The 26212-nt window shown below is 35.4% G+C and overlaps 1 protein-coding gene across 2 annotated transcripts; it reads left to right on the top strand.

The window, feature by feature from the left end:
• Positions 1–3: 3 nt before the first annotated feature.
• Positions 4–24406, top strand: LOC138316331 (glycogen-binding subunit 76A-like). 2 transcript variants are annotated; one of them, XM_069258009.1, is made up of 2 exons: positions 4–1727; positions 24388–24406. In XM_069258009.1, the coding sequence occupies exons 1-2, from the start codon at positions 369–371 to the stop codon at positions 24388–24390; spliced, it is 1362 nt and encodes a 453-aa protein (XP_069114110.1). In that variant the 5' UTR covers positions 4–368; the 3' UTR covers positions 24391–24406. The 2 variants fall into 2 exon arrangements, with proteins under 2 accessions (XP_069114110.1, XP_069114109.1); XM_069258008.1 differs by lacking the exon at positions 24388–24406 and adding an exon at positions 4188–13903.
• Positions 24407–26212: the final 1806 nt, after the last annotated feature.

Genomic DNA, 26212 nt, shown 5'->3' with positions numbered 1-26212 from the left:
TCACAGAGGCGGGTGTAAGCTCACAGACAGCAGACGACCAGGCTACTAACTTGGATTAACACTATGTTTGAATACGGATTGGAACATTTCCCAATAAAGGTATTTATGGCATTGTTTAACATTGAGTGTGTACGTATAACCTTCTCGTGCCAGTGATCGTTTTCGTTCGATTCACACACACACGTACTTAAGTCTCGGATATGACAACTAGTGTTTACATCCGCTTCTTAGCTGGAGATTTCGTAAACCTGTGCTCACTAACAAACAGGAAGGAATATAAAGGTATATCAACCTATCATATGTTTATTTGGGACAAGTTGTTGAACAAACGCACACGAACACGCGCTGTTCACATCTAATGTGTACCAATGAGCGTGCAATCATCATCCCCTCTGGCGTGTACACATGAGCGAGCAGCAGTCGAGTGCGAGCTTTATTTACCTCGCAATCTCTCGTATTCGGAAGACAGTTACCTTGATACTTACAGTGTGAGTGGAAATTTTGTGTGGAATCCAAAACGAGAAATCAAAGATTGTAATGATGAGGTATTCCTGAATGTCATTCAGTCACAACAGATGGATTTAGTGACTGAATGTTCGTGTCCACCGGTAAACACCGGCGTTTGTAGTACTCCGAGAGGTCTAGCAGACGACAGTGCGGAAAAGCAAAATGGCCGGGAAAGGATTTGTTCAAATGATTCGAGTGAAGAAGGTATATATGTAAATAACATGGACGATTTGGATTCAGTAACAAGTTCAAATGGACGTTCTGCTGCCAGTGACGAATTCTTCGTGGATTCGATCAATAGTCCTGAGGAGAATAACCTTGAGGAGTCATCGGAAGGTCATGGGGCCTCGATTGGGGAAGTAGTAAGTGCAGTAATGAATTCTCTAGCTAAAGATTTGCGTGATTCAGAAGAAAAATCAGAGAAACTTATTAAATTAAAAACTGCTAGTTCTCTGCCGACTTTAAGACTCAACGTTAATGAAAAACCATTGATAGATAATGACAAAAAATTAGCATCGTCACAAGGGTCGTTGTTTGACTACCTGGCTCCGGACAGTCCAGATGATGAGGAAGATGAATTTACTGTAAATAGAGCACAGTTAAGAAAGTCTTCATCCCTAAAGACAAATAAAACTCCACCCGGAACGCCGAGACGTAAAAAAATGGTGAGGTTTGCCGACGCCATGGGTCTTGACTTGGAAGATGTTCGTCATGTATTAAATGCCGATGCTCCTCCAAAAATACCCCCATCAGCTATGAAGGATTTGCAAGAAGGGTTGGAGTTAGACAGGAAAAGTATTGGAAACAGATATTTAACAGCATGTTTCCAACAGCCTGGTGCATCAGACGATTTCTTAAGGCGAGTTGTGACGCGAAAAGTTTGCCTAGAGAATGCTGTTGTCACAAACCTTACCATAACGGGGATTATTCGGGTGGCGAATCTGGGATTTCATAAATTCTGTCGTGTCAGGTACACCACAAATGGATGGGTTACTTTCCATGATATTGCGGCTTCGTACGTGAAAAATTCATGTGATGGACCGACAGACCGTTTTTCATTCAGTATAGTCGCACCTGCGGATTTCGGCTTACATGCCCGACTGGAGTTTGCGCTATCTTACCGCGTTAATAATGCTGAATATTGGGACAACAACGAGGATTCGAATTATGTGTTCGAGTGCTTCGCCAAGACAACACCGACGGAAGCTGAGGATTCATGGGTACATTTTCTTTAATGTTCATTCATGTCTAGATGTTCAATTTATTTCTAAAATTTTTTAATTAATTGAAAGTGTTAGACATTTTACAGTGATGCACCAAAAGTGATTTGCCAGAAGTTAATTTCTATCATTATATATGCATTTCTTCATGATGGATTTATTGTGAAGTTAATGACTTTTATCGGTAAAGTTTGACAATTATTTTGAACAATTCATGAAAAATAGCAATTTTTATTTATATTCAGTAAATAAAATGACGAAATATATTAAAAATCAGGATACATTATAAATAAAAGCTAATTTTCTACCGAATGAGCCTGTTACTTTCGGTACATCACTGTGTGGTTTATAATGTGAGTTATTGATTTGCCGTATTTGATATGATATTATAGGTAATGTTTGTTACTGCGAGTTGTGATATAAATACGTAATATCTACATGTAAGGTCACATGCCAAAACGTATGAACAATGTTTGTTTGCACTATGTGGCATATAATGCTCTATAAGATGATCAAAAGTTTACTTAATTAATCAGTGAAAATGAGCTTTTAAATTCACTGTCTTGGTAGTATCAAATCACTATTATAGTTAAAATTTATTCATTAGTTATATATACTTTATAGTTCTATTTTTATTAGTTTATTGGGTGGGTACTGTAATGGCTACACAACAAGCAGACAATATGTAGTGTATGTAAACAATGATGCATTTCCTGTATATATGGCAAGTTTATATACCTACAATAAGTTCGATGTTATGTAATTACACACGTGCTGTGGCACACCGAAATCCTAAATCAGTATATTAGTGGTGGTCGTTGATAAATTAAGTCTTTATTCGTAAATGTTTGTCGGGGCAATTATTCGGAATCTCTCTCTTTACATCATTGCGTTATAGCTAGCTGTGCACTGGAAGTGCTAGCGAGCACGTTAAACGTTCTAAAACCCTTTCGATAGACTATTTTCAGACTGTTTGATCAACTAAATCTTAGAAAGAACATATCAGGTATGAAAATTGACTTACTATTAAGTAGCCACAGTGTACACCACACTATTATTATATGGAAGTCTGGGAGAAAACTAGGACTGCATTTAGAAATAATGGTTAATTATAGATAGAAATAATGTTAAACATATAACGTAATAGTTTATACGCTGGCAGTCCAGATGTATATCTGTCACGCACGATTTTCTAAGTCTACGTGTACTGTCTATTCCACTGCCTGTCAGTGTATAGTTCCTGTAATTAGGACAGTGGCCTTGCACATAGAACACTGAATCAGTTATCTATTGGGCTACGTTAGGTAAAGGCATCCTTGTGTTCATTGATGTGGAAATAAATGCTACCAGCATTACCAGTGATAGGCAATATAAAGATGAAACCCTTTTCTTCTAACTAAATTTATATAAATGCTCTGATTACATCTACATTTAATTCTCTCTGGACATTTTCTTTATCTTAGGATCATAATATTATCTTAACCTACATGTTTTATTACTAATACTTATATTATCACATCCCTTGATACTCCAGGGTTTACTATCACTTACTTTATATTTACTCCTTGACTAATTAGTATCTCACAGTAAAGCTGACAAATAACAGGCCTACAGAATATTCTTTTGAAGATTACAGAAAGAGCGACACCACAGGCGACCACAATGAAGCGTAATGCGATTCTTTTGACGTACATTAAAGGAAAAAAAATAAATGTGTCTTCTCCAGTTTTACTGAGAGATAATCCATGGGTTGATATAACGTCAGTGATAGTAACCCCTGGAATATCGAGGATAAACCAGGGTTGGATATAATGTCAGTGATAGTAACCCCTTGAGTATCGAGGATGGCCCAAGATTGGATATAACGTCAGTGATAGTAAACCCTGGAGTATCGAGAATAGCCCACGGTTTGGTATAGCACCAGTGATAATAACCTCTGACGTATCGAGGATGTAATCCCTCTCGTCTTAGTAGATATTGATAAAGTGTAGGAGTGGGGACTTGATTTGGAATAAGTACTCCGATTCGGACACCCGGATCAATTATTTCCAAATAGAGGGTTTCGGTGGTTCTATGTAATGAATGATACGCTTTCAGTGAGAGCCAAACGTTATATCGATAATAACCTCAGTACAGTATGCTAAAATGACACCTTCCTTTTCATCAGGTCTTTCATGTAAATAGTAAGTATTTTAAGTCTGTAGCTTTACCCAAGTCTTCGTTACCATTTACCTAGAATCCTCCTTTTTTCATGGCGTGGCGGTAGAACGTTGGGCTCGCTAGTATTTTTAGTGAAGTATAATTAGTTATAGACTACACTGTAAAGCTGTGCCATATGAAATAATCCGATTCTAATAAAGAGATTGAAGTTGCCTGTAGTGTAACATAGTGATACCTACTATAGACTATGATCATTCCATTACGATTAATTGTTTAATGTTTGTTTTGTTTACTTTGCAGGAGTGCCAGGAAAAGAGTGACTAGAGCAAAGCTCAGCTTCTCCAATCCTGCATGCACTCGCTTATCTCCCCTCGATAATAAATTATTAATGCGACATTCGCCCGCTTTCTTATCTGAAAACAATTTTGTGTGCGACATTTTAGAAATATAAGTGATTGTCTATTATAAACAATAAAACAAAAGTAAGGTTATTATTAGATTATGGTTTTGATTAATACGCCGAAGTTATCTGTGCTTCGTTTTGCCATTGATCATCTCCCTTTTAAATGTGCATTGAGTTTTAAAGGTATTGAACAATTTCATATTGATCGGTATCCATTCCCCTTTTCCCATAAAATTATCAATTTGTCAAATCGTATCTTCGTTTGGAGCTTCGTCCTGAGATTCTCTCTGTACATTTCACCCTTTTAAAGCTACTATATCGCATAGATAATTAGCTATTTTATGTTGACATAATAATGAGCAATTTCACGTTATATCTCTTTTGTTTCAAAGTATGTTAGATCTGTAGTAGCTTGATTGTCTGTTTAGTTAGATATTTGATATCGCAATCAATTTATTCGTATACACTTATACATGTACAAATCTCTCTCCCGTTTTCCCAATTCTTAGTTCCGTAACCGTTGAAGAGCGAAGACTGTATTGCCTGCTCTTGATACGATAGGCGTCGTTTCTAGCGCAGCCTAGCGGCGTGATGTGGCACTAAAACAATCAATCAAGTCGTCCACGTTCCTTTGTATGGGACACCCACGACTTAGTTTATTTTACAGAATACCAGGTAAACGTGAATAATTTGCACCTTATTGATATTAGATAATTAATTAAACACCGATCAAATGACTACAACTTTCCAGTTCCTGCGTGAGAATGTAGTCAAGTCCACCCTTTCCGATTCAGTGTCGTAAACGATGCCATTTTCCCCAAGGGTCGCACACTAAGGTTGGATACACAAGTATAAGCTTCCCAAAAAGCTAAGTGGGCTACGCGGAAGCTTAACTCTTTGATTGGAAAGATTATGGAAATCAAACAATGATATGACCATATTGTTTTGCAATTTTAATTGATTCAAATTTGTTTCCGTAAATCGTTTTAATATCACTTTAAAAAGATGGCTTGAATTGCTTATAAAATTTTAAATGCATTCATTGCCACAGAATGTTTATTATGAGATTTCATTGGAAATTATAAAATGACTGATAACTTGCTGGAAAATACGCCAGACTGTAACAGTCATTCAGTTTTTCAGAATAGATATACCATGGATACTTGTTCACTAAAATCTCGATAGATGCAAACCCTGCGTGACTACGATTTTATCAGGAAGATAATCCCGGACATATTCAGGTCTTTTTCCGTCATTCGTTTTAATATTACTTCAATAAGCAATTCTTGTAACACACCGAACGTCCGTCTGATTCAAGCGTTCTTGCTACATGGCTATCCTGCAAGATGGCGTGATTTGCATACGATTCTAACTGCTAAACCTCAAGCGGCGTAGCAATAATATTTTCCCAATTTGACCAAAAGTCGAACCCGGGTAATGCCATTCTAAATCTAGATTTATACGTTATAAGAGTATCTTCCATCTGGAAACTAGATGTTCTCCGATCCAAGTCCCCTCTATATGATATAAAATAGTGAGCCAGTTAATGTTATCACTTGTGTAAGATGTAACTAATATAAAAATAGCCACCTGTTAACACTTAATCTGTATGCCTTCCACATTATACTGGGATTGTAGTGCGTCGAGTACCTGCCTTTGATTAGCTATTTGTAATATTACCATGCACATCCTTTGTGTTTCATTGGGTCATTGCCCCCGTTAGCAAGAAGTGATTGTGATTTAATGCATGCTATTTGGTAGCTTATATATATATATATAGCATGAGCAGTTTTATGCAAGGCATGTTCCCCATGCGCCCATACGTCCAGATCCTTTATCATGTAACATTGTAACTCGGGTCACCTCATCGTAGAAATCAGTCTCACATTTAAATATAACAGCTTTGGTACCAATGACACGTTTAACATTACAGTTACCTTATTGTCACAATCCCTGTATATTAAAACAGTTTGATCGCTACCCAAGTAAAGTTGTTCTGATGGTCTCGATTTGAAACCCTCAAGTTTTGGCATTAACTGACCTTCCTACACCATCTGGAGATTTCGGCATTACCCCTGGCCGTGATAGTCTTACGCCCCATTTCGAACCAGTATATGTTTCTTGTTGGTGTACCTGTTTTACCTTACCATTTTGTTGGGTTTTTTTTTCTTGTCTGGCTATCTGCTAAATGCAATTGTAAGCATCTCAAGTTACTTACATTATTATGGAATGGGAGCTTGTTCATTACAGCTTATACATTGAAATCCAGTACATGATTCTAATCCTACACTCTCACCATATAATGATATTGTACTTACATAAAACATAACTCGTCTTCGTTACATTTTATTACCAGTTATTATGTTATCACAGACTGAACATGTACACTGTCATTCAGAGAAGAAACATGGCCGTACAGTGGATATACAAATAGGAGCTGTAAAGCGACCTGATATAAACACATTAGTTGTCTGTCGAAAGTGATCAAAAGAACAGTTTATGATACAATGGCAAGTGATTCAGGTGCATGGAAACATCCATAGTCAATAATTGACAATAAAACAACACTTGGACATCACTCACACATTCTTGAATACATTCTTGAATGACTTAACGTCAAACATTCTTGACAAAGTCAGAAGTTACAAGAAACATGCGTACGTGACACAAGAGTTGATATAAATCATAATAGTTTAGCTTAAACATTGGGCAGTTAGATATATACAACGCTTTCCATAGGCTTGTCAACGATAAAATTACGATTCTAAAACTGGTGAGGTTTGTTGCATATTCACACGTTGGTTCATACATAAACAATTGTTAGTTTTAGGGCTCCATCTCCTAGACTATTGTTTTCTTAAAGTTGACCATTCTCAACCTTTCCCAACGCTTCCTGTGAAACGTAGAGTAGGTCTAACCATTTTGAGGTCATTCAGGTCGTTTGATTGTCAGGTGTACAGCAGACATCATTCAGAGAAATCATTACTGGCAGTGGGGGTTGCCATATCTTGCCAAACCTGTGAAATGCCTGGTCGCACCTGTCTGTATACACCTAGAGTTCATTGACACCACTAGCAGGTGAATTCGTTCCCTTTTACATGCACGTCTTGCAATAGAAATATACTGGAGTTACTTTACCAGACAAGCACGGTTCTCTTATTTCGGTATTTCACAATAATAGTGAAAGCTGTTGTGTTAGTCAACTGTGATATTTGCTGCCTTGGCAAAGCTCCAAAGAGACATAGTGTGCTGTAAATAGTCCACCTGAATGAGCTCGCCCCCATGTTCAGATAAACAGACTAATACTTTATGAAATAGTGTTACGTTGATGAAATCGATACGTCACGAAACGGAGTTCACTACATCAAAATTATTTTCACTGAGCGACTGTCATCCATGAAATAGATCAGTCGATAATGTCACGGGTAGAAATTGGTCAGAGTGATGTGTAAACGATCTGTACGTACGACGAGTTTTGTAAGTTTACAGCTGAAATGTTTTTTATATCACAGATGCATATTAAAAACTCATTACTTCGATTGGTTGACGCGATTCTGTACACTCGACCATTACTTACATTTAATAACTAAATTCGAATCATTTACTTAACATTGGCGTTTTAATGTTCTCAGTCGAAAGGTTTCTTGATACATTAATGATTATGTGCGATTATCGTACTTTAAAATCTTTTAATGCCATATAGTCATGTGTTTAAGCACCTTACCTGACCTTTCACAGATGCGTTGAAATGTCCTATTTTTGGTGTTCGTGTACAAAGCGATAAAACAGCTGGAGTGGAAAAAGTAGAGCAAAGTGATAATATAACTGTGAGATTAAAGATAATCTACTTAACTTGACCAGTAGTTATCAATACCTCTTGGCTCGCAAAATGCAAAAAATAAAGTAAAATAAGCAAGTGTGATATTACAGATATTAATAAATTTCCTCCAAACAAACAAAAGTTGTCACAAATATGGAAAGTTCATTTTTAAAAAAGTACAATTCGATCGAATAATTATAAGACGTCATAATTGATAGTACCATAACTCACGTGCTAGGAACACACATATGATTACAAATCTGAGAACGGATTATGAAGCTTGATCTGAACTATTAGTACTTATCGGTCATTAACCACTCATGACGAATGTAAAAATAAGGTGGTCATTTTCTGATCACCTCAGTCACAACACTTGGTCAATGACCGGTACCATGTGTATCCTAATACCTTACACGTATGCACTGTAACGGAGTTATTGCAAAGTAGATTTGGCTCATTACATTTGGGTTAAGTAGTGTGCGGTTTTCCTTTCAGACTGCGATCTAAATTGTAGTATTTATTTTTTTCTACACTGCAGCAGTTCACTTTTCTAATGTAATTATTGTCTGTAATATGTCGGATTCGTATAAGATGTTATTTGGAATACATATTGATGTTGATCAGTAATGATTTAAAAAAAACACACATTAAGAAACGTGTTGTCGTTTTGGTATTACCCTGGTGCTGTTGTTAACTAGATATGCGGTTTAACTGCATTTTGTTTTGTTTATTTTTATGCTCAGTATACAGACATTGCAATGTACACTTATATATTTCTTTATATAGGTGTTTACTTTTATTGAATTCCCTCCACTCTTTGTGATGGTATATGGTCTTATGGGATTATCTTTCTTCACGATATCCACTTTCCCACGTTTAATGTGACAATCTTTCACATACACATGTACCATGACATCTCTTTACTTCCTTAAATCGGTCTGGCTGGACTATCAAATGAATTCCTAACGATACCGGATACCTTTGAGGGTCGACCACATTGACAAAGACTTGTTTTCACACACGCATTCCTTTGACATATCTTGTTTTTGTCAAATGTACGTTATTCAAAGGAAATGGCGCATAATTTTGAAATTAATTTGCAATCCCCCCTAAATGTCGGTTTGAAATGGCATTTCATTAGCCATCCTAAGTTACCTCTGTATGTGGATACCTGGATTTATAACCCTTTCTGACGAAGCATGTGTTATAGGTGTCTGCAATGGCCTTTGTTCTTTATGTAATGCAATTCATACTTTGCGACAATTTTTGAATACTAGATTTTCAATATCACAGTTGCATATTTTCCATTTGGTGTTTACAATTCCCTGTGTCTTGCACAACACTAATTGCCTATTGCCCAATCATTTACTGTTTTTTTTTAAAAATATGGTAACAACATCTGATGATATTAAAATGATATTAAAACAAAACAATACCTTTATAGAACAGAATCACATTCTGAAAAACAAGAAGGAAACCTATCGCTTTTCTTTCATTAACTAATCAAGATTGTTTTTTGTCTGTAAATACGAGCGGAGAATTTAACTATAGAGGTGCATCTATACGCGACAATACGTCTTGACATAGATTATCAATGGCATGGTAACGTAGATCATGCCAAACCGGAAAAGGAAGTCTTAGTGAGTGTACAACGGAAGTAGTGTTTTATATAAGCAATCACGTTCTGACCGCGTGCTCTTCGCTTTGACAAGAGTGCTTTTGCTTCAATTACAAGGAATAAAGTTAAAACTCTGTTTCTAATATTTCATCATAATACAAAATGCATGTTGAAGGAGTTCGTCTTAATGTTTTATATTGGTAGGATGCTTCACAGGGCTTAATCCCTCGAGCGTTGCAGAATAGCACACGTAACATAATGGATACTGTGTCGGTCAGTATAAGAAGGAGATAATACACACTATTGGCTTAGATGATATGTCGAAATCTTATTCACACTTGTATCCTCTTTGCTACATTTCAAGTGCAGAAAAGTAATCCAATATAATAATATCGGTTCTTACCTAATGTACCTTTCCATTAATATTCTTTCGGGCTGTACATGTGCATTCCGGAGAACGAAGCAATGTCACATGCTGAACGTATGCGTAATTCTTCCGTGTATTGTTATCACGGGATAAGTTTCATCCCTACCTCAGGCCACCATCTAGCTTACACTTCTAACAAGCGATATACATAGACACACAACACACAAGACTACAATGACTAAGTGCTAGTTCATAACGAAACACGACGGATGAAATTCATGATTTTGTTTTACATCGTGGGAATCAATGTCTGTTATTTAATGTATTGATTCTAAGGGGTTACAACTATTTTTGTCGTGATTGTTGTAGATAAAATGCTATAATTTATCTATCGCTTTATGTTTACTTGTTAGATATATATAATTTATGAGTGCTACAAACAAACTGCATTAGATACTGAATGCGTAAATATTCACTCAAATTTCTATGTGTATACTTGCATTTTAATGTATAAGTTACATACTGATAATAGAACAGACTTTTTTTACAATCACTTGTTGAGATATTTGCAAATTAGCCTTCGAGTTGGTAAACAATCTCTTGCCATAGTAAAACTTAAGCTTTGTAAACTTGTATTATAATAGTGTTATATTCCACTGGCGTTCATTTAATACCGTGCTGAACCAGGTAATGATAATAGAGTTTAAGCTGTATATCTATCATTGTCTGTGGATCTGCATGTCTGTTATATGTAGTGTTTGCTATATTCCTGGAGTATGTTAACAGATTATGGTTTTTTAGGTAATACGCCATATAAAACAGTAATTTAAGTAATGTAAATAGAATCTGAATGTATCCTTTGTAATTCTGTCTTTAGACAATCTATGTTGGACTTGATTCTAATTCTGCCGTCTTTCGAGCTGATTTAGACATGTATGCATTACACAGGACCTAGTGTACTGCCTGGGATATTGTTAAACTCATTGTGATATTGGTCGTCGGAAGGTTCACTGGCTTGCTTTGTAATGCATTTGTGATATCTTACTGTGGGTGTCTGTCTCGTGTGGGTGCAATAGTTTACCTGTCGTGTGTTTACAGTATTTATATTCTGTGGAGTTACGATCTATTTAAATCCTTTTTACAGTGCTATGTAATACCTTATGTTACAGTCCTATCTTTGTCTAAGTAATGATCCTAATTACATATATTTTTGGCCCATATCAGAAAGAAAATAAAGACACCAAAGATTTATGTTATAAATGGCGCGTATCTATAAATTGATTTCTGTATTATTTGATATTTTCTTGGGTGATAAAATAGTTCATGTTGAGCTATATTGATGGCAAAAAACAATTGCTTTAGAATTGTTTATATGTAATGCGTGTCTATTATTTTTTGTTTACATTGTAAGACTGTAAGTGAGATCGTAATGATACTAAGATTGTGTTTAAAGCTTATATGTATGCATGATAACATGTCAATAACATGGCTGTATTAGTCTCCGTTGATGCAAGATGAGATGAATGTGAAATTATTTAATTTATCTAGCTGTACTTTTAAACAGAGTTAACAAAGTCTGTACATAGTAATTAGTAGATCTGTGTATCTCAAATAGATGTGTTAAGTCATGTACCATACCATCCGAAAAATAGTGATATTCACATCCTGCGCCCTTTATTTTTCTTCATTACTTGCACATTAATTAGCATTTACCCAGCAATGAACAGATACAAATACGAATCCTAAATAAGAAGATTAAATTTTGGTGCCCATGCAATCAAAAGATCAATAACAAACTATAGTTTTAAAGGTAACGATAGTGTGAAGGAAGTATATTAGACTACTTTAGTTTTAAATTGGTACTAACTTCCATTGTTCAACACCTTTAAATTAAGACCTGATTTATTAAGTTCGTAAAGCATGTACGACGGTATTGGTCTAAAAGGGAACAAATACATACCGATTTGTCTCTGAGCTATAACTCTATTTCGGCAATTGATTTGTTATACTATTTATTCATATTGCTATCTACTTGCCATTAGTCTTCTCGTCTCAGTTTCGAGATGGCTAAATTCATTATTATCATTAAAGATGCTCCACCGCCGATAGAGTATAAGCGATGCGTATCATTTGATCAATAATTGAAGTTTAATCATTTATAAATGTCTAATTAACACACACAAAATAGGACATAGTGCCAAGGATTTTTTTCGGGACGCAATTAATTATTTTTAATATTATTTTTTATCTTGAAGTGACATTAGAATCTCAAACTTTTAAATGGTGGTAATGGTGGAAAGTAAGTAACTTTTGTAATTGAAGAAAACTGCTAATTCGTCTGCTCCTATTTCTATTGAGAAAAAATGTCAGCGGTTGAGCATCTTTAAAGAAAAAATAAGATAATATAGTTTCCAGTTTTTGTTTTTGTTATATAATATCGCTTTACGCCTGGAAGTAATCAATCTTGGCTAATGTTATCGATAAGATTGTTATCAGATGGCAAATATAGATGTTTATTATTTATGTTGTTACTTAAACACACTTTTGTTAATTCCTGAACATTGTTATAAAACGCCATACTGTTTTGTTTTTTAGTTCTTATTTATTATCTTGCTTGGTAGAATTGTCCTCAAGAATGAGTGAAAAAAATATATTTAATAGTATTAACTAACACATGTGACGTTTTTTTCTAAAAACGTTAGATTCTGTCCCTATCTATGGATACTCATGAATTATTTTTGTGTTGTTTTATATATTATTCATTTTCTAATTTAGATTAGTAATATACTGTAGATATATATGCATTTACACTTTGTTTTTTATTATGTAAGTGTCCTATATATTGAACTCTGTACTGGTTTGACCTGTGATAGATCCTTTCCCTAAGATATCACTTGGTGTACAAAGCGTTAAGTAGATTGTAGATAATATATAATATTTTGTTATATAAATCTTTAAAGCAGGTCTTGTTAATATAATGTTGGAATTTAGCCTCGGTTATTCCCAATCCTAGTGCAATCATTGTACAAATGTGTCAGCAGTCAACATTTAGTGACTGATACCTTGATTTCGTGTCTTTTCGTTATACAGAGCTATCTGCTCTTGTCTCTTGTGAGCAGTGATTGAATGTTACGTCATCGGGTTGTATGAGAAATATATATTCTTTTAGTTTTGTATAATGTTACTCTCGCGACCGAATGGCGTATCGTTCAATACCTTATCACAAGGAAAATATAGATTTAAATGCCCGATTCCTACAGGTGTCCTGACCACTAACCCCCTATTCTGGCTCGTTAGATAAATGTAGGAACCTTTATGGAGCAGTAGTAAAATGCTAACCGTCGGTCACGGATTTTTCTCCGTAGGGATATGGTTTTCCTTCACAACTGACAACTGGCATATCGGTGAATGACCCTTGATGGTAGTAGGATGCATACATTGAATTCAAAATTAATTGCGGTCATATGAGCAGATAAAGCACTTTCTGTATAACGAAAAGGCGAAATTATGACTGTTCGGTAGAAAGATTAAGAGTCGTTGGTTATCTGATTTTGTGCGAGACAATAGTAAAGAAAGAACACCAATGTGAAGCTTGAAGATTACAAATCGTGTACAAAAAAACCCAGCATGACCAGGACATACCTCGAGAAGAAGAACAGTGGACGCTCCCAGCACCACATCTTAACACAAACTGTCTTGTCCCTAGGTCATGTCTATATGTGGTGTACACGGAACAGTGAATGAGATTTAAAGAGAATTTATTTTTTAAAGCGTTTAATTGAAACGTAAGTAAAGTTAGTTGAAATATTATATTGTTTATGTTATTTTTCTCGTACTTTGTGCTTCACGACGCTGACTCTTCCGACACCCTTTATGGTGGACTTGCTTAGGTAGCCAGATATCACCCTCTCCAACTGACCACTCAGCTTAGCCCATTAAGCGTGCTCTGTGATCCGTTACTATGTCGTTCACCTCAATGATGATAAAGTACTGAATGACTTACAATGTATAAGTTTATTTTAAGCCACATTAGTTCTTAGGGAAAGAGAAGCTGATTTTGTTCCCTGCTCCACTTAGCTTATGTCGTGAATTACTAGTGTAATTGACAATACACATACTAATGTATATGAAAATACCCCATATATTATCGAATCTAAATATAAGCAAATTTCAAGGAATATCATTTTACTAAAACTCCACAAGTAAAATATTACGGAAGTTAAAGACCGTTCCTTAACTAAAGAAGGAACTGCCTTAACTAAGATTGTATTCTTATCTTCTGAAATGTTTTTATATGGATAAGGAGTTTACGTAAGTCAATGGACGTTTGTGAAGCTGGGCTCTGACACGTACACGCTATCCTGCTCAACATGTATTTCGCCTTCAACGAATACCTCCTTAATTCAAGTAAATTGACAGCTGCCAAATTAAAAACATTAAAGGGATCTCTTATGTTACATCTCTCAATTACTCGTTTTAATTACATGATTTCGGTTGATATCCGGACCATTCATAGAGCATATGCGTAACGCTATTATCGATTAGACTTGAAGAGAAAAACGGTACTCTCAAAGAAGTCAGAGCCGTCCCAATATCAGGGAGAACTAACTGATCATTCATATTTACATATATATTGATGTGTACTCCTTGGTCCTCTGCAACTCTTGATTTTATCTCTACGTGTCTAAAAAGGGTGCCATACCGTGTATTACAACATTTCCAATAAGGTTCAGCTCGAAGAGTATGTTTGAAAAACAAAGCCTTTTAAACATACCAAAATGTATCTTATACATATAACACTGTTAATTCTTAAAATGAGCTGGCAATACATAATATAGATGTGGGTATGTTGGTAAGTTTGATATATTAAACTATATATAATATAAATGTGGGTATGTTGTTAAGTTTGATATATTAAACTATGTATAATATAAATGTGGGTATGTTGGTAAGTTTGATATATTAAACTATATATAATATAAATGTGGGTATGTTGGTAAGTTTGATATATTAAACTATATATGTGGGTATGTTGGTAAGTTTAATATATTAAACTATGTATAATATAAATGTGGGTATGTTGGTAAGTTTGATATATTAAACTCTATTTAATATAAATGTGGGTATGTTGGTAAGTTTGATATATTAAACTCTATTTAATATAAATGTGGGTATGTTGGTAAGTTTGATATATTAAACTCTATTTAATATAAATGTGGGTATGTTGGTAAGTTTGATATATTAAACTATGTATAATATAAATGTGGGTATGTTGGTAAGTTTGATATATTAAACTATATATAATATAAATGTGGGTATGTTGGTAAGTTTGATATATTAAACTATGTATAATATAAATGTGGGTATGTTGGTAAGTTTGATATATTAAACTATATATAATATAAAAGTGGGTATGTTGGTAATTTTGATATATTAAACTATATATAATATAAATGTGGGTATGTTGGTAAGTTTGATATATTAAACTATATATAATATAAATGTGGGTATGTTGGTAAGTTTGATATATTAAACTATATATAATATAAATGTGGGTATGTTGGTAAGTTTGATATATTAAACTATATATAATATAAAAGTGGGTATGTTGGTAATTTTGATGGTATATATATTAAACTATATATAATATAAATGTGGGTATGTTGGTAAGTTTGATATATTTAAACTATATATAATATAAATGTGGGTATGTTGGTAAGTTTGATATATTAAACTATATATAATATAAATGTGGGTATGTTGGTAAGTTTGATTTCCTTATTTGCACCTGTAAACATTTTACAAGGTTGTCAATTTGTGATAACTGTACGTTTGACGTTACAGTATCGTTGATTTATTAAATTATGTAGATAAATTTTCCTTGAAAACACCAACTTGTAATAATTATGTCCATATTATCACAAGCCCTCCACCTCTGGGTTCTTCGGATTTCATCCGCCATCAAACCTGGCACGTCCTTAAACATTCATGGCTGGTCAACGATCATAAATGCATTTGTTACCAAACATTGTCCATACTATACGTTATTATCCGTCTAAAATTCAGCCATCCAAGTTAGAGCAGCCATGCGTGTGTCAAGGTACCATAAGGCATCGTGATTGCCAAGAGACAATCATTACGTCATCTTTACATCGTTTATGTAAACTGTCTATTAAGTGTTTGTTAACCAATAATCAATATAAATCTGATAAAATATGTTGTATTTATCATTGGTATAGGTTATGAAAACTACTGAATTTCGCCGTGCACTCTAATTGCTATCACAAAAAATGTGACGATTCGGTGCTTTGTGTTATGGTTTATTCCCCAAAAGTTTCTTTTAAAAACACCACCTGAATAACATCCATCGTTGTATCGCAAATTATTTGCCCATCTTTCTTTTCTCGTATGAAGTCAACACATATGCAAGTTTAATGCATCGTTGTAATCCTCGGGCCTGAACTGAGTACAGCCTAGATTGGTTTGGCTCGAGTCATCATTACACCAAGGACCGTTGGTAATTGTTACTGTAAATCATTAATATTACGGAAGAGATTCATGCGAACATAATTTCCATGACAACAGCACAATAGGTGACTCTGTAGTTCGTATTCCCACCTTAGCATACCCCGGACGTTATTACCTTGACCCTGAATCGAACTTGATGCTAGCATACACTATACATTCAGTGTGATGTCTAAAATAGCAGAACATGTGCACAAATGTCGGATTGGATCATCCACGTGACTCTCCTTGATCAAGATAAGCCTGATATTCTGGCCAGAATCCTTGTACGAGATTTACATAACTGATATCTTAGGCCGCAACGTCCTTCCCTTGTTTCTGGTATGACGCATGCGTAGAGTGTGCTATAAAATATGAGATACTGCGTATTTGTTCCGAAGGATAAATGCAAAGCAATGTGCATTCATCATAAGGTACATTTCATACACATACAAAATCCTGTTTTGGTTTCATTTAACGTGAAAAGGTCATGCCAAGTCAGCACTATTTTATTGGGGATATGAATGTCCTGTCATAATAACACATCGCTTAACCACCTAACTGTACATACGTCCATACTGGCGTTTTTAGTGACATACTATTACTCTTAATCATGAAACTGGTTCGGTAATAACATGTATTAGAGACATCAATGTCTTTTTTTCTTAACATTTTCTTCAGATTGGATAGTATGGTTTTGTCATGATAACCAGTGGTTTTATGTAGGTGAGTGGGTACACATGGAACTGATCATCGAAACGTCACTCATAAAATTGTCACTGGTTATGTAACAATAGATCACGGTCTACTAGACATCCAATACAATTGCATCCATAGAGGTATTGCAGAAAAGCCTAAATCGATGATTGAACATGATTGTATCAAACAACAGTCTCAGAAAAACCTGCAAAAGTTTAATTAGATACAAAGAACATATATAGTTTTAAGCCAGTTTAAAACTTACTGTCCGATAACAGCAGTTTGGCTCCCAGGAACTCGTCAATGTTACTATAAAGCAAACCAGAAAAGGGACATAAAAGCGACAGTTGGTTGCTAAAGAAATTGACCAAACGTTTGGAAGGGAAAGATCACAAAATATAGAGTTTTTGAAATTGATGTCGGAAATTCATAATTAAGATAACCATTATTAGATAATATATCATTGCATCATTATATCATTATAAATCAAACTTTTCATATTTAAAATAGTATCATAATTTTATTGCAGAAAATGTTGGTAAACAGTTAAAATATGGAAAGGTAATTGGATATTTACATAGGCTAAAGAGGTTATGATAAATTAATTGTTAAAATTTAATTTTTCTATAGATATAGTACTCCTGGCGTGATAGACATATGATAAGGCGGATTTGTGTTCGGCCTATGATATACATGATATACCTGGACATTTCTTACTGTTGTGATCTTCTCGCAAACGCAGTTTTAAGCATCAATCGCTTATATTTGATGGTCATAGGCAATAGCCTGTGGTGTTACTGAATAAATAATAACGGACAATGACACTGAGATTCTACATGAAGAAAATATAGTAAGAAGATAACTGTGTGCAGTATATAGGCTTTTACAGAAAACAAACGATGATAATAGAAAACATGGCGACGTATGATGTTGAAAGTCCTATCACCAGCCAAACTCATTAAACTGACCAGTAACTGGCAATTGCCCAACATGGGTTACGAAAACGCGATCTAATGATCGAGTCAGTACACCTAAACCACTCGGCCACCTCAGCGTATGGACGCTTACAGTGTTGTTGGTTGGTTTGTGTTTTTTTTTTTTTTTTTTTTTTGCGTCATTGATTTCAGCACATGTTTCATAACGGATATTCGCGATGATGATTTAGTGTATTAAGGTTAGATGGCATACAGTACGAAAAAAGCTTAGAAGAATCACGATGTAAGGCAATTGTTGCTACTTAAAATTTGTGAAAACATTATAACCCCCAAAACTATGAAACGACAGTTTTTATCGCTCAATGATGTGTTGTTTCCGTACGGATATATTTCCCCTATCGACGAGAAACTAGCCAGTATGGAATTATGTTCACCATGATAAACGTGTTCCGACGTAATACCACTGTTCTTCAACGTCTGAGGATCTCAAATCTCCCGAGGGACAGCTGTCAGGGTATGATCGTATGTCGATGTTTCATTTACGGATACTCAACCTCTACTCCTCATCATCAACCTACAATATCCATGACTGACCTTGACCGTTAATAGAAGTAAAACAAACACACAACAGCCCACAGCTATACTTTATATGGCTGGTGGGATGACCAGCCCACAGTTATACTTTATATGGCTGGTGGGATGACCAGCCCACAGTTATACTTTATATGGCTTGTGGAATGACAATCCACCACCTATACTTTATATGGTTGGTGAGACGACCAGCCCACAGCTATACTTTATATGGCTGGTGGGATGACTAGCCCACAGCTATACTTTAAATGGTTGGCGGAATGACCATTAACCACCTATATTTTAAATGGCTGGTGAGATGACCATCCCACAGCTATACTTTAAATGGCTGGTGGGATGATCAGCAACTGCTATACTTTATATGGCTGGTGGCATGACCAGTCCACAGCTATATTTTATATGGCTGGTGGCAAGAACAGCCGACAGCTATACATTGTATGGCTGGTGGAATGACCAGCCCACAGCTATACTTTATATGGCTGGTGGAATGACCATCCACCCGCTATACTTTAAATGGCTGGTGGGATGATCAGTCCCAAGTTATACTTTATATGACTGGTGGAATGACCATCCCACAGCTATACTTTATATGGCTGATAGCATGACCAGCCAACAGCTATACTTTATATGACTGGTGGCGTGACCAGCGCACAGCTATACTTTATATGGCTGGTCGGATTTTGTAGATACAAGTGATAATATCTTATATTTATGAGGCGAATAAAAGGAATAATGTTTGTTTCACATTATGCCGACAGCTGTTAACAGGTGGTACTACATTGGCGGTAAAGGAATCCCCGAAATCAATAAACCAGTTGTTATACTCCACCACAACAATAAACAATTGTTTTTTTAATTAATCTAAAAATAAATTTTCGTTCCGTACTTTGTTAGTTCATTAGTATCCTTTTAATCTTATTAACAACCGTTTGAATCAGGTAGTGTAGACAAGTTAGTTAGGCTAGGATTCACGAAACGTTAGTACGTCAGACCTGGTACATAATGTCAAGTGATGGAATGTTGATTAGAACGTCAGACCTGATACATAATGTCAAGTGATGGAATGTTGATAAGTACGTCAGACCTGATACATAATGTCAAGTGATGGAATGTTGATAAGTACGTCAGACCTGATACATAATATCAAGTGATGGAATGTTGATAAGTACGTCAGACCTGATACATAATGTCCAGTGATGGAATGTTGATTAGTACGTCAGACCTGGTACATTATGACAAGTGATGGAATGTTGATAAGTACGTCAGACCTGATACATAATGTCAAGTGATGGAATGTTGATTAGTACGTTAGACCTGATACATAATGTCAAGTGATGGAATGTTGATAAGTACGTCAGACCTGATACATAATGTCAAGTGATGGAATGTTGATTAGTACGTTAGACCTGATACATAATGTCAAGTGATGGAATGTTGATAAGTACGTCAGACCTGATACATAATGTCCAGTGATGGAATGTTGATTAGTACGTTAGACCTGATACATAATGTCAAGTGATGGAATGTTGATAAGTACGTCAGACCTTATACATAATGTCCAGTAATGGAATGTTGATTAGTACGTTAGACCTGATACATAATGTCAAGTGATGGAATGTTGATTATTACGTTAGACCTGGTACATAATGTCCAGTGATGGAATGTTGATTAGTACGTTAGACCTGATACATAATGTCAAGTGATGGAATGTTGATTAGTACGTCAGACCTGATACATAATGTCAAGTGATGGAATGTTGATAAGTACGTCAGACCTGATACATAATGTCAAGTGATGGAATGTTGATAAGTACGTCAGACCTGATACATAATGTCAAGTGATGGAATGTTGATTAGTACGTCAGACCTGATACATAATGTCAAGTGATGGAATGTTGATTAGTACGTTAGACCTGGTACATAATGTCAAGTGATGGAATGTTGATTAGTACGTCAGACCTGATACATAATGTCAAGTGATGGAATGTTGATTAGTACGTCAGACCTGGTACATAATGTCAAGTGATGGAATGTTGATTAGTACGTCAGACCTGGTACATAATGACAAGTGATGGAATATTGATTAGTACGTTATACCTGGTACATAATGTCCAGTGATGGAATGTTGATTAGTACGTTAGACCTGGTACATAATGTCCAGTGATGGAATGTTGATTAGTACATCAGACCTGGTACATAATGTCAAGTGATGGAATGTTGATTAGTACGTTAGACCTGATACATAATGTCAAGTGATGGAATGTTGATTAGTAAGTTAGACCTGGTACATAATGTCCAGTGATGGAATGTTGATAAGTACGTCAGACCTGATACATAATGTCAAGTGATGGAATGTTGATTAGTACGTCAGACCTGGTACATAATGTCAAGTGAGGGAATTTTGATTAGTACGTTAGACCTGGTACATAATGTCAAGTGATGGAATGTTGATTAGTAAGTTAGACCTGGTACATAATGTCCAGTGATGGAATGTTGTTTAGTACGTTAGACCTGATACATAATGTCAAGTGATGGAATGTTGATTAGTAAGTCAAACCTAGTACATTATGACAAGTGATGGAATGTTGATTAGTACGTTAGACCTGATACATAATGTCCAGTGATGGAATATTGATTAGTAGGTCAGACCTGGTACATTATGTCAGGTGATGGAATGTTGATTAGTAAGTCAAACCTAGTACATTATGACAAGTGATGGAATGTTGATTAGTACGTTATACCTGGTACATAATGTCCAGTGATGGAATGTTGATTAGTACGTTAGACCTGATACATAATGGCCAGTGATGGAATGTTGATTAGTATGTCAGACCTGGTACATTATGTCAGGTGATGGAATGTTGATTAGTACGTCAGACCTGGTACATTATGACAAGTGATGGAATATTGATTAGTACGTTATACCTGGTACATAATGTCCAGTGATGGAATGTTGATTAGTACGTTAGACCTGGTACATTATGTCCAGTGATGGAATGTTGATTAGTACATCAGACCTGGTACATAATGTCAAGTGATGGAATGTTGATTAGTACGTTAGACCTGGTATAATAATGTCCAGTGATGGAATGTTGATTAGTACGTCAGACCTGGTACATAATGTCCAGTGATGGAATGTTGATTAGTACGTTAGACCTGATACATAATGTCCAGTGATGGAATGTTGATTAGTACGTCAGACCTGATACATAATGTCCAGTGATGGAATGTTGATTAGTACGTTAGACCTGATACACAATGTCAAGTGATGGAATGTTGATAAGTACGTCAGACCTTATACATAATGTCCAGTGATGGAATGTTGATTAGTACGTTAGACCTGGTACATAATGTCCAGTGATGGAATGTTGTTTAGTACGTTAGACCTGGTACATAATGTCAAGTGATGGAATGTTGATTAGTACGTCAGACCTGGTACATAATATCCAGTGATGGAATGTTGATAAGTACGTTAGACCTGTTACATAATGTCCAGTGATGGAATGTTGATTAGTAGGTCAGACCTGGTACATAATGTCAAGTGATGGAATATTGATTAGTACGTCAGACCTAGTACATTATGTCAAGTGATGGAATGTTGATTTGTACGTAAGACCTGGTACATAATATCCAGTGATGGAATGTTGATTAGTACGTTAGACCTGGTACATTATGTCAGGTGATGGAATGTTGATTAGTACGTCAGACCTGGTACATTATGACAAGTGATGGAATGTTGATTAGTACGTCAGACCTGATACATAATATCCAGTGATGGAATGTTGATTAGTAAGTTAGACCTGGTACATAATATCAAGTGATGGAATGTTGATTATTACGTTAAACCTGGTACATAATGTCCAGTGATGGAATGTTGATTAGTACGTTAAACCTGATACATTACGTCAAGTGATGGAATGTTGATTAGAACGTCAGACCTGGTATATAATGTCAAGTGATGGAATGTTGATTAGTACGTCAGGCCTGGTACATTATGTCCAGTGATGGAATGTTGATTTGTACGTTAGACCTGGTACATAATATCCAGTGATGGAATGTTGATTAGTACGTTAGACCTGGTACATTATGTCAGGTGATGGAATGTTGATTAGTACGTCAGACCTGGTACATTATGTCCAGTGATTGAATGTTGATTAGTACGTTAGACCTGGTACATTATGTCCAGTGATGGAATGTTGATTAGTACGTCAGACCTGGAACATAATATCAAGTGATGGAATGTTGATTAGTAAGTCAAACCTAGTACATAATGTCCAGTGATGGAATATTGATTAGTACGTTAGACCTTGTACATAATGTCACGTGATGGAATGTTGATTAGTACGTTAGACCTGGTACATAATGTCCAGTGATGGAATGTTGATTAGTACGTTAGACCTGGTACATTATGTCAAGTGATGTAATGTTGATTAGTACGTTAGACCTGGTACATAATGTCAAGTGATGGAATGTTGATTAGTTCGTCAGACCTGGTACATTATGTCCAGTGATGGAATGTTGATTAGTACGTCAGACCTGATACATAATGTCCAGTGATGGAATGTTGATTAGTACGTTAGACCTGGTACATAATGTCCAGTGATGGAATGTTGATTAGTACGTTAGACCTGGTACATAATGTCCTGTGATGGAATGTTGATAAGTACGTCAGACCTTATACATAATGTCCAGTGATGGAATGTTGATTAGTACGTTAGACCTGGTACATAATGTCCAGTGATGGAATGTTGATTAGTACGTTAGACCTGGTACATAATGTCCAGTGATGGAATGTTGATTAGTACGTCAGACCTGGTACATAATGTCCAGTGATGGAATGTTGATTAGTACGTCAGACCTGGTACATAATGTTAAGTGATGGAATGTTGATTAGTACGTCAGACCTGGTACATTATGTCAAGTGATGGAATGTTGATTAGTACGTCAGACCTGGTACATTATGTCCAGTGATGGAATATTGATTAGTACGTCAGACCTGGTACATTATGTCAAGTGATGGAATGTTGATTCAAAATGTCTGGCGACTCCAACATTTTCCACTAAGGCGTCTAAAATTCAGACAATGATGTCAGTAGAAAAATATTCAACATGTAGTAAAGCTTTATTGAAGCTTTTATTTTCTAATTAATTTAGAATTGGGTTTGTGCCTTATAGAACAAGAAACTTCTATCAAAGGATGGTTTTTTCCCCATGATTACCATGGATTTTTCTTCTTCGACTTATGGTACTATACACTTGATGTTCAAAGCAATGGACAAAGTCGTGTCCTGTTACTTCATCGGTCATATATTCCCATAAAACATTCAACCCAATGGATATCGTCGTGTTGTCCTTTTTAAATGATCCTTGGATATTCATACGGGAACCTTAAAGACATCAGAACCAATTGTATACAATATATGTTTCCTGTATATACACAAATAAAGTATGAAACACTGACAATCGAGACAAAACTATCTATTTATTTCATTTTGAAAATTTCATTTGTTGTCTACAAAGTTCAAAATCAACATGGGAATATATAATGGTATCGTTTATTTCAGTAACCAAATCGCCTGCATGAGAACTGAAGGTTTCCACGCCATGGAATAGCAAATGAACCAGACATAAGAGAAGCTGGTAGGTAATACTAACGTAATATGTATGCTTGTGGCAACTGCCAATGGTTCCTCCAGAGACATTTCTAATATAACAAAGATGAATCCTGCAGGCCATTTATATTCCACTGTGTTTGATACTGACGATAGAGCGGCGTTTTACGTGGTATGAAATATAGGCGTACGTGACTTAGTCGACATTGGAAGATACACTGAAACACTAATCAATACTATTTTGTTTCAAATGGTACCTCGATGACAGGTCCAAATTAATATCATGGTTCGATGAGCACTGATTAATCAGCGAGGAATATGTGATATATATAGTGTGTATTGTATTTCAGAGGACGATGATGAAACATAACGTATTTCAGAGGACGATGATGAAACATAACGTAAGTTATGACTAGTTTTAATCTGCTTTGATCAATTCCCCTCGTCTCTCCAGAGGATACTGTATAATATGTACTAGTGGTCAGAGAGGAGTGTACAGGGCTATATCGCTAATTACTGGCTGTGTCTACAGGTGTAAAAGTATATATTAACATCATTATATCCTATGAGGGCATGAGATAATTGCTTAGGTACGTCGACTGAATACCCTCTAGTCGCTTTCCAGACGACAATCAATGATGTCTATTCGAAAGTGCGTGAATACAATGGATTTATAAATCAACTTTAAGTGAAATCAATTATCAAAAGTCAATTGTTTTCATGTCATTAGCGTATGGAATCCCATTAGCATAAAAGACTAAGGCGTTCATGAACAATTGATCAATATTAAGTGCAAACTTGTAATTATCGCGATATGAAGTTCGTCATAAAGCTTTTATCCTCGTTTGCAAGGATTACTAAAGATTATTAGTAAATGCATATTCGTATCAAGTGAATATTACATTGATAGATATGATTAGATCGATATGCAAATTGATGAGTATTGGATGTTGTATAAAGGCTGCAATTCACCCTAAACAAAATCTAAATCAGCTTCACCCTAAACAAAATCTAAATCTGCTTCACACTTAACAATATCTAACTCAGCTTCACCCTGAACAAAATCTAAATCAGCTTCATCCTAAACAAAATCTAAATCAGCTTCACCCTAAACAAAATCTAAATCTGCTTCACACTTAACAATATCTAACTCAGCTACACCCTAAACAAAATCTAAATCAGCTTCATCCTAAACAAAATCTAAATCAGCTTCACCCTAAACAAAATCTAACTCAGCTTCACCCTAAACAAAATCTAAATCAGTTTCATCCTAAACAAAATCTAAATCTGCTTCACACTTAACAATATCTAACTCAGCTACACCCTAAACAAAATCTAAATCAGCTTCATCCTAAACAAAATCTAAATCAGCTTCACCCTAAACAAAATCTAACTCAGCTTCACCCTAAACAAAATCTAAATCAGTTTCATCCTGAACAAAATCTAAATCAGCTTCATCCTAAACAAAATCTAAATCAGCTTCACCCTAAACAAAATCTAAATCTGCTTCACACTTAACAATATCTAACTCAGCTTCACCCTAAACAAAATCTAAATCAGCTTCACCCTCAACAATCTAAATCAGCTTGGCCCTAAACAAAATCTAAATCAGCTTCATCCTAAACAAAATCTAAATCAGCTTCATCCTAAACAAAATCTAAATCAGCTTCACCCTAAACAAAATCTAAATCAGCTTCACCCTCAACAATCTAAATCAGCTTGGCCCTAAACAAAATCTAAATCAGCTTCATCCTAAACAAAATCTAAATCAGCTTCA

This window comes from Argopecten irradians, chromosome 2 (assembly GCF_041381155.1).
Source record: "Argopecten irradians isolate NY chromosome 2, Ai_NY, whole genome shotgun sequence".
Classification (NCBI taxonomy): Eukaryota; Metazoa; Mollusca; class Bivalvia; order Pectinida; family Pectinidae; genus Argopecten; species Argopecten irradians.
This window is presented reverse-complemented; position numbering and strand designations above follow the sequence as displayed.